This window comes from Nerophis lumbriciformis, linkage group LG02, assembly GCF_033978685.3.
Source record: "Nerophis lumbriciformis linkage group LG02, RoL_Nlum_v2.1, whole genome shotgun sequence".
Taxonomy (NCBI): Eukaryota; Metazoa; Chordata; class Actinopteri; order Syngnathiformes; family Syngnathidae; genus Nerophis; species Nerophis lumbriciformis.
In genome coordinates, this window is record NC_084549.2 from 67,624,671 (window position 1) to 67,634,405 (window position 9,735).

The window sequence follows — 9,735 nt, forward strand, 5'->3', positions numbered from 1 at the left end:
AGCATCAAGCATAACAACACACTAATCATATATCATCAATCATAACAACACAATAATCATATATCATCAATCATAACAAGACAATAATCATATATCATTAAACATAACAATGCAATAATTGTATAGCATCAATCATAACACAATAATCATATATCATCAATCATAACATCACAATAATCATATATCATCATAAAAATGCAATAATTGTATATAATCAATCATAACAACACAATAATCATATATCATCAATCATAACAAGACAATAATTGTACAGTATATCATCAATCATAACAAGACAATAATTGTACAGTATATCATCAATCATAACAACACAATAATCATATATCATCAATCATAACAACACAATAATCAATCATAAAAATATGCACCAGCAGGATTCTTCATGCACTCCTGGAGGAGCTAACATGTTTTGACAGGAAGTCGTCACATGATGGTCACATGATCGTGTGTGTCATGTGATGTCTGATGACAGGCGTCATTCTTACCTGAAGTCCAGAGGTTCTCCAGCGCCCTGCCAGTGCGTGCATGCGTCGTCCTCCACGGCGGCGGCGGCCTTGAAAAACCGAGATGACAGAGGTCAGACGGAGAGGTGGAAGACGTGGCGGCGGAGACGCATGCTTGAGGAGACGCTTCATATCGGCTGTCACGTCTCCTCGTCTTGGAGGTCAAAGTTTTCCAAGAATTCTCTGACCTGGCGTCTCCTCCTCGGCGGACAACATGGAGGACATGTTGCTTCCGATCAGCGTCACAACTTCTAGGACATACTTCCTGCCAGCTCCATTGGCGCCAACACTTTGTCTTCTCCAAGTGATGATGTCACATCCTGCAAGGTGCGTGGACTCGTTTAGGAAAAATAACGCCGTTGAAACCTTCTAACTGGACATGAGGGCCCACTCGCTCACGGTCCTGAGCTCAGGACATCTGACTGATGTGAGATGAAGTCTGGACATACAGTAGAATAAGTAGACATCCATCCATCCATTTCCTACCGCTTGTCCCTTTTTTGGGGTCGCGGGGGGTGCTGGAGCCTATCTCAGCTGCATTCGGGCGGAAGGCGAGGTACACCCTGGACAAGTAGACATATACAGGTTAAATATACTGGTAACATATACGGGTAACATATGCAGGTACGAGTAACATATACAGTACATATAGGTAACACATGCAGGTAACCCATAAGGGTAACGCGGGTAACATGTACGGACCAGGTAACATACAGGCGCGGGTAACGTATACAGTAACACATGAGGGTAAGATATACGGGTAACATATACAGGTACGGGTAGCATATTTAGGTATGGGTAACATGCAGGCAACCTATACGGCTAAGATACAAGTAACACGGGTAACATATACAGTAACACATGAGAGTAACATACATAGGTAACAAATACAGGTAACATATACGGGTAACATATACGGGTAAAATACACTGGTAACATTTGCGGTTAATATATACGAGTAACATATACAGGTACGCGTAACATATACGGGTAATATATACAGGTAAGATACAAGTAACACGGGTAACATATACAGTAACACATGAGAGTAACATACATAAGTAACAAATACAGGTAACATATACGGATAACATGTACGGGGAAACATATACAGGTAACATACACTGGTAACATTTACGGTTAATATATACGAGTAACATATACAGGTACGCGTAACATATACGGTTAATATATACGGTAACATATACAGTAACACATGAGAGTAACATACATAGGTAACAAATACAGGTAACATATACAGATAACATGTACGGGTAACATATATGGGTAACATACACTTGTGACATTTGCGGTTAATATATACGAGTAATATATACAGGTACGCGTAACATATACGGTTAATATATACGGTAACATATACAGTAACACATGAGAGTAACATACATAGGTAACAAATACAGGTAACATATACAGATAACATGTACGGGTAACATATACAGGTAACATACACTTGTAACTTTTGCGGTTAATATAAACGAGTAATATATACAGGTACGCGTAACATATACGGTTAATATATACGGTAACATATACAGGTAACATACGATTAATATATACTATTAACATGTACGGTTAATATATACGGGTAAAATATACAGGTAACATATACGGATAACATGTACAGGTAACATATACGGGTAACATACACTGGTAACATTTGCGGTTAATATATAAGAGTAGTATATACAGGTACGCGTAACATATACGGGTAATATATACGGGTAAGATACAAGTAACATGGGTAACATATACAGTAACACATGAGAGTAACATACATATGTAACAAATACAGATAACATATACGGATAACATGTACGGGTAACATACACTTGTAACATTTGCGGTTAATATATATACGAGTAATATATACAGGTACGCGTAACATATACGGGTAATATATACGGTAACATATACGGGTAACATACGGTTAATATATACTATTAACATGTACGGTTAATATATACGGGTAAACTATACAGGTAACATACGGTTAACATATAGGGTCAATGTATACTATTAACATATAGGGTTAATATATACTGGTAACATATACAGGAAACATACAGGTGACATATAGGTACGCGTAACATATACATGTAACACAAGCAGGTAACATCCATCCATCCATTCTCTACCGCTTGGCCCCTTCAATAACCAATAATAACAATTGTTGAGACGCAGTGATATGAGTCCGGGGTAAACGGTTGCAAAATTAGCGGAAAAAGTTAGCATGTTAACGTTAGCATGCTAGCATGTGAATGGGCGCTTGCATTGCAGCCGGCCCATAATAAACATCTAACATCACTTTCCACTTTATTGGCGAGCCACGCGCATTCCATCTTTGCACTTTGCCGCGAGTTCTTTCTTGCCTTCAAAAGTGTGTCTCACCTTCTTCGTCAAAGTGCTATGGCACTCACAATTTTCTGTGGCCCCACGGTGGTTTATTTTGATTCGTACTTAAGAAAAGAAGTATAGAGACTGACTCACTGGAGTCCACAGAATGATTAGCGGGCAAACGGACTACTTTGTTACGTGCACTGTTTGACTTTATGACAACGGTGAGGATACATTTTGGTGAAAAATTCAATCAAAAACCGACAATATAAAAAATGGTACTTTCGTGTGTTATTAGTTGACATGGTCCACATATGTGCAAGACTCATGTTTACAGGCAAATATATATTTGTGCTGTTACTGAGATTAATCACGATTAATCGACTTTGACAGCCAAGTATGAACACTCGTAACCTGATCATGGCTTCATTTTATACAAATATTGGTAAGTACTTTGATAACATATGTTGTTTTGATATTGTTTTGATTTTGGTGCATAGTTTTCAACTTCAAGTCGTAAAAATGATCATTTTTGAGCTTGAAAAAACATTTGGGATTGAGCAAAAGCAAAAACTAATATTGTAGTTGTCAATAATAACAATTATCCTTACAATTATACAACTTGACTATTCATGAGTTTTTTTTATAGTATGATATCTAAATAACTATCTATTCAAATTACATTGTGCTATACATGCAGACAGCCCTTTACCGTTTGACAGTGTATATTCTTTCAGCCATTTAAGGTGTGTGTGAGTGTGTGTGTGTGTGTGTGTGTGTTGTCATACTTGTGAATGGAGTCCAACTGAAGCTTTTGTTGGGAGGCTCAGATCCAGTAAAACAGAAACGCCATCTGTCACACAAAAAACACAGCAGAGATTTAATACAACAGGACTGTGTGTGTGTGTGTGTGTGTGTGTGTGCGTGTGTGTGTGTGTGTGTGTAATCTGGATTTAAACACTGTTGTCATACACAATGTGCAGTGAGTGCAAACAAACATGATCGATGCTAAATGTGTGCAAGTTGGATGGAAAATCGACTCACTCGGCTTTAAAATAATGTAATCTTTTAAAAGCAGAAGCCAATCCATTCATTTCTAATAATTATGTTGAGGAATCAGGTGGCATCTAACTTTTATTTGGAACAAAAAAACACATACTTTATAAGAAACTATATTTTGAACGACAGTATGATTGTTTTAGAGCATATTTTATTTAAAATATGATATTATATTTAAAATGCATCCTGAAAGAACTTTAGATCAATCTAAATATAATATTTAAAATACACCGTGAAAGATCTTTAGACAAATCTAAATAAAATATTTTAAATACATCCTGAAAGAACTTTAGATCAAACGAATTATTATATTTAAAATACATCCTGAAATAACTTTAGATCAAACAAAATATTATATTTAAAATACATCCTGAGAGAACTTAAATCAAACTAAATAGTATATTTAAAGTACATCCTGAAATAAATTTGGATAAAACTAAATATATTTAAAATACATCCTGAAAGAACTTTAGATCAATCTAAATAGTATATTTAAAATACATCCTAAAAGAACATTGGATCAATCTAAATATTATATTAAAAATATATTCTGAAAGATCTTTAGAAAAAAACTAAATATTATATTTAAAATGCATCCTGAAAGAACCTTATAAAAAAAACTAAATATTATATTTAAAATGCATCCTGAAAGAAACTAAATATTATATTTAAAATACATCCTGAAATAACTTTACATCAATCTAAATATTATATTCAAAGTACATCCTGAAAGAACTTTAGCTCAAACTAAATATTATATTTAAATTATTCCTGAAAGAACTTTAGATCAAACCAAATAATAAATTTAAAATACATCCTAAAATAACTTCATATCAAACTAAATATTATATTTAAAAAACCTCCTGAAAGAACTTTAAATAAAACTAAACATTACATTTAACATACATCCTGAAATAACTTTGGATCAATCTAAATATTATATTTAAACTGCATCCTGAAAGAACTTTAGCTCAAACTAAATATTAAATTTAAGATACATCCTGAAAGAACTTTGGATCAATCTAAATATTATATTTAAACTACATCCTGAAAGAACTTTGGATCAAACTAAATATTATATTTAAAATACATCCTGAAATAACTTTGGATTAAACTAAATATTAAAAATAAAAAATACATCCTGAAAGAACTTTATATCAAACTGTTACAAATGTTGGTGCAAATAAATGACATGCATTCAAGTAAAACGTTTCATATTACTGTATGACTTTCTGACAATAAAATTGCATTTGTGTACAAATATTGGGGTCTTTTCTTAAGAAATTTCAATTTAAGCATTTGATAAATAATATTTGATGAATCGTGGTTAACCTTCATTTCAAAATGTGTTTAATCTGATTAAAAATAATCATTTGACAGCACTAGAATCAGTTAATTGAGTTATTATTGTTGAGGTGCAGTACCCACTGCTGCCAACAGGAGGCGACAAAAACTCGCCAACGTCAGACCTGCCTCTGGGGGTCCACGTCTGTGCGCGCCTGTGTGTGTGTGTGTGTGTGTGTGTGAGAGAGAGAGAGAGAAAGACGAAGAAGAGAGAGAGACCTTCTCCCCCCGCCCCCGCAGAAGAGACGCATGAGCGCACACTTACGTGCACGCGCAGTGTTTGCCCACATGATTATTGCTGTTGAGAAAACAAAGCCTGCGCCGCAAGCACGCGCTTTGCCGCGCGAGCACGAGAGGACGTGATTTTGGAAGTTTGGACTTTGGGGGAGCACGTGAAGGACTGACGCGGAAGAAGAAGAAGAAGAAAAAGAAAAAGAGGAAGAAGAAGAATTAGAAAGATTTGTGGACAAAATCAGTGAGTTGTTGAAGCTCCGCCCCCTCGTCATGTTAGAACCTCCTTAATTACTAATTTCTCTCTCTCTCTCCCTCTTTCTCTCTCTCTCTCAGTTTGGCGCGCCTTTCTCTCCTGGCGCTGTCACTCTTTAGTTTCCCGCCAGCACAGCAGAGGTGGACTTTGTTGTGCTTGTTGATGTTCTGCTATTATTGACAAGATCACATCCGAGTGACTTCCGGCCATGGAGGACGTGAAATCCGCGCACAGGTCGTCCTGCTTCACCATCAAGAGCCTCCTGCTGCCCTCCTCCTCCTCCTCCTCGTCCTCCTCGTCTTCCTCCTCGGCCGCCGGCCTCCCCGGGACTCTGCCTTCTTCCCCGGGCTCCGATTCGGGGAGGTCGCCGGAGCCCCCGGAAGTGGACTCGGCGGCGGCGGCGGCGGCGGACAAGCCGCTCCCGGAGGACGAGGAGGGCGACTTGAAGGCGGCCGCGGAGCACACCTCCACCGCCGCCAAGAACGGCAAACTGGACAAGCCTCCGTTCTCCTACAACGCGCTGATCATGATGGCCATCCGCCAGAGTCCCGAGAAGCGTCTGACGCTGAACGGCATCTACGAGTTCATCATGAAGAACTTCCCCTTCTACCGGGACCACAAGCAGGGCTGGCAGAACTCCATCCGGCACAACCTGAGCCTCAACAAGTGCTTCGTCAAGGTTCCGAGACACTACGACGACCCGGGGAAGGGCAACTACTGGATGTTGGACCCCAGCAGCGACGACGTCTTCATCGGCGGCACCACCGGGAAGCTCCGCCGGCGCTCGGCCACCTCCCGGGGCAAGTTGGCCATGAAGCGGGGCTTGCGCTTCGCCCCGCTGGGCTTGGGCATCAACGAGCGGCCCGGGAACCCTCTCTACTGGCAGATCTCGCCCTTCCTGTCCCTGCACCACCACCACCACCACCACCCGCACTACAACGGCTCCTCGGCCGGCTTCCTCAACCAGGCAGCCGGCTACGGCTCTCTGCTGCCCGGCGTGGAGCAGCTGGGGAACGGGGACCTGGGTCGCTCCATCCTGGGGGGCTCCGGTGCGCTGGGCCTGACGAACTCGTACGGCATGAGCACGTCGCCCGTCGGGCTGCTGTCCGGACAGACGGCGGGCTATTTTGTTTCAGGGAGCCAACACGGGGCCGCGGCGGCGGGGCCACCGGGAGCAGGACCCCCGCCGCCGCCGCACCTGCAGCAGGGCGCGCCCGGCTTCGGCGGGCTGGCGAGCGGCAGCCCCCCGCACTCGCTGCTTTCGGACTCGCTGAGGACCGGCTCGGTACCGCCCTTCACCTCCGGCGTCTCGGCGGGCTTCCCCGGGGTGCTGAGTCACCAGAAGAGGGTGACCCCCAACGCCTTCATAAACTGACCCCGGGCCCAAAACCACCTTTCGGACACCGCAGAGAATATCAAGCACAGCTGACTAAAAGAAATATATAAATATAAATATATATATATGGAACATTTATTGTCATGTTGTTTAAAAAAAAAGGGACAATTGTGTTGCCAAAGGTAACAAACTATTTATACGTCTGTACAAAATGTACACTTCTTTTTATTTATCATTTTTATTTATTCTATTTAAAATGTGTGATGGAGCAAGCGGGTCCAATAAGACAAGTTCAAGATTATTTATGTGTTGCAGCAGACAATCGTTTTTTGCCAGGAAAAGTTAATAATAATAATAATAACAATAATAATAAAGTAGCCTTAAATAATGATAAATGATAAATGGGTTGTACTTGTATAGCGCTTTTCTACCTTCAAGGTACTCAAAGCGCTTTGACACTACTTCCACATTTACCCATTCACACACACATTCACACACTGATGGAGGGAGCTGCCATGCAAGGCGCTACCAGCACCCATCAGGAGCAAGGGTGAAGTGTCTTGCTCAGGACACAACGGACATGACGAGGTTGGTACTAGGTGGGGATTGAACCAGGGACCCTCGGGTCGCGCACGGCCACTCTCCCACTGCGCCACGCCGTCCCTATGAGATAATCAGGGTTTGAAACTCTCTCAGGTTGGACCCAACAGGCCTTGCTAGCGCCCTTCCAAAATGTAAAGTCAACAATATTCTGAACATATATATATATATATATATATATATATATATATATATATATATATATATATATATATATATAGCAGATTTCTGTTTTTTACACATGTCGAAATATGCAACTCTAATCATAAGTTTGTACGTCTTTCTTGAATAAGCAGATCTGCGTGTGTGTGTGTGTGTGTGTGTGTGTGTGTGTGTGTGTGTGTGTGTGTGTGTGTGTGCGTGCGTGCGTGCGTGTGTGTGTGAAACAAAAAAACATCCTAAAGAATTGTAAAAAAAAATTGCTATTTTTGACCCATTCTGCTCCTAAAAACACCACACACACACACACACACACACACACACACACACACACACACACACACACACACACACACACACACACACACAAACAAACACACACACACACACACACTTTGTCATGTGAGCCAGGTTGCGTTGTCATGGAAACGACACTTTGTAGGGTTGAAGATGTGTTTTTGTTATTTAGTTTTGAAAGGTGCATCGGCAGGAAGTTGATGTTTATGCTCATTGTTGTTATTTTGTAACACTTGATTAAAATCTGCTCGATTTTAGCGGACACTTTCGCTCAGATTTATGCTAAATAAAAATTATGTTTGAGTGAAAATGTCTTTAAAAAAAAAAAAGGAGACAATGTTTTTAGGTGCGAGGAGAACATTTTCATGTTTTAAGAATGTTGCTGCTGAGTCGCCATGTTGGGCCTCCGATTGACTTTTATTTTGCAAACAATATGACAAAAACTACTTCCTTTACGGTTTTTATTCCTATTATTTGTTCCCCCACACCCCCGTGCCCCTCATCTTCACATTTTAATGATCTTTGTGAAAATCAAAGCGTTGGCAGCTGTCCAGCATTTTCACGTTAAACAGAGGAGGCCCCGTCACAATAAAATCTGCAGGAAATATTAGCAAAATAAAAGCACAAATCTTTCATGATCACATGAAAAAAGGTATTTTGACTGTTTTTTTTTTTCCGACATCATTTCTGCTTTTGTACGAGTTTTTGCAGGTTTTTCTTTGCACTTTTGTGATTAGCGTTCACTTGTAAGAAATCTGTGATGTTTTTGTTCATGTTTTTTTTCTTCTGTTTTTGTTTAAACTCAACTTGATTAAAAAGGAAGAAAGAATAAGTGTGATTGATGTCAACATTTTTATAAAAAAATATACATATTTTAACACATGTAATGGGTTAATGGGACTGACGCTATGAAGCGTTCAAATATTAAAATCATCAATGGAATGAAAATATTGACAGTTAAAAACAAACAATAAATGATTTTAATGATTTAGTACAATGTGGGCCCAAATTTAATATCCTCACATCAAAATGTTTAACATTTAAATGAGTTTCACAAAATGAGTAAATAATGACTTTTTTTTTTAAATGTCTAAATAAATGGAACAATTACATTTCTAAGATGGTCTATATAAAAAATATATATTTACAATTTTAGATAAATAATTTTAGATATGATATCATTTTAAAATGGCCAAAGCCACTTTTTACACGCCTTGAAATGTTATGTTGGAAAAATACAACTATAAGGTGTAAACTATCACCAAAAAAGCAAAAAGTTATTGAAATAGTTCAATTTTTCTTTGCGATGTCTCAGGTTACGTTTTTGCCATTTGCAATATTTCATGCCCTGAAAGCATGAATTATCACAACATTAGCATTTACAACAACATTTATATTTCATATAGTAAACAATAGTTTGATTATTTATTGAACTCATTATTTATGTTTGTTGTATTATAATCGATTCATATAGGTTAACATTTCATGTGCTTTTTATTTATACTCGTAACATTTTAGTTATTTTTCACATTTAATTACATTTAGCTGTTTTATAAAAACATCTTCTCAATGTT

The 9,735-nt window shown here is 38.9% G+C and overlaps 1 protein-coding gene across 1 annotated transcript; it reads left to right on the forward strand.

Annotated features, from left to right (window-relative positions):
* Window positions 1-5,654: 5,654 nt before the first annotated feature.
* foxg1b (forkhead box G1b) lies at window positions 5,655-7,488 on the forward strand. Its single transcript, XM_061974813.1, has 2 exons — window positions 5,655-5,757; window positions 5,850-7,488. Exon 2 carries the CDS (start codon window positions 5,978-5,980, stop codon window positions 7,142-7,144), a length of 1,167 nt encoding a protein of 388 aa, XP_061830797.1. The 5' UTR covers window positions 5,655-5,757; window positions 5,850-5,977; the 3' UTR covers window positions 7,145-7,488.
* Window positions 7,489-9,735: the final 2,247 nt, after the last annotated feature.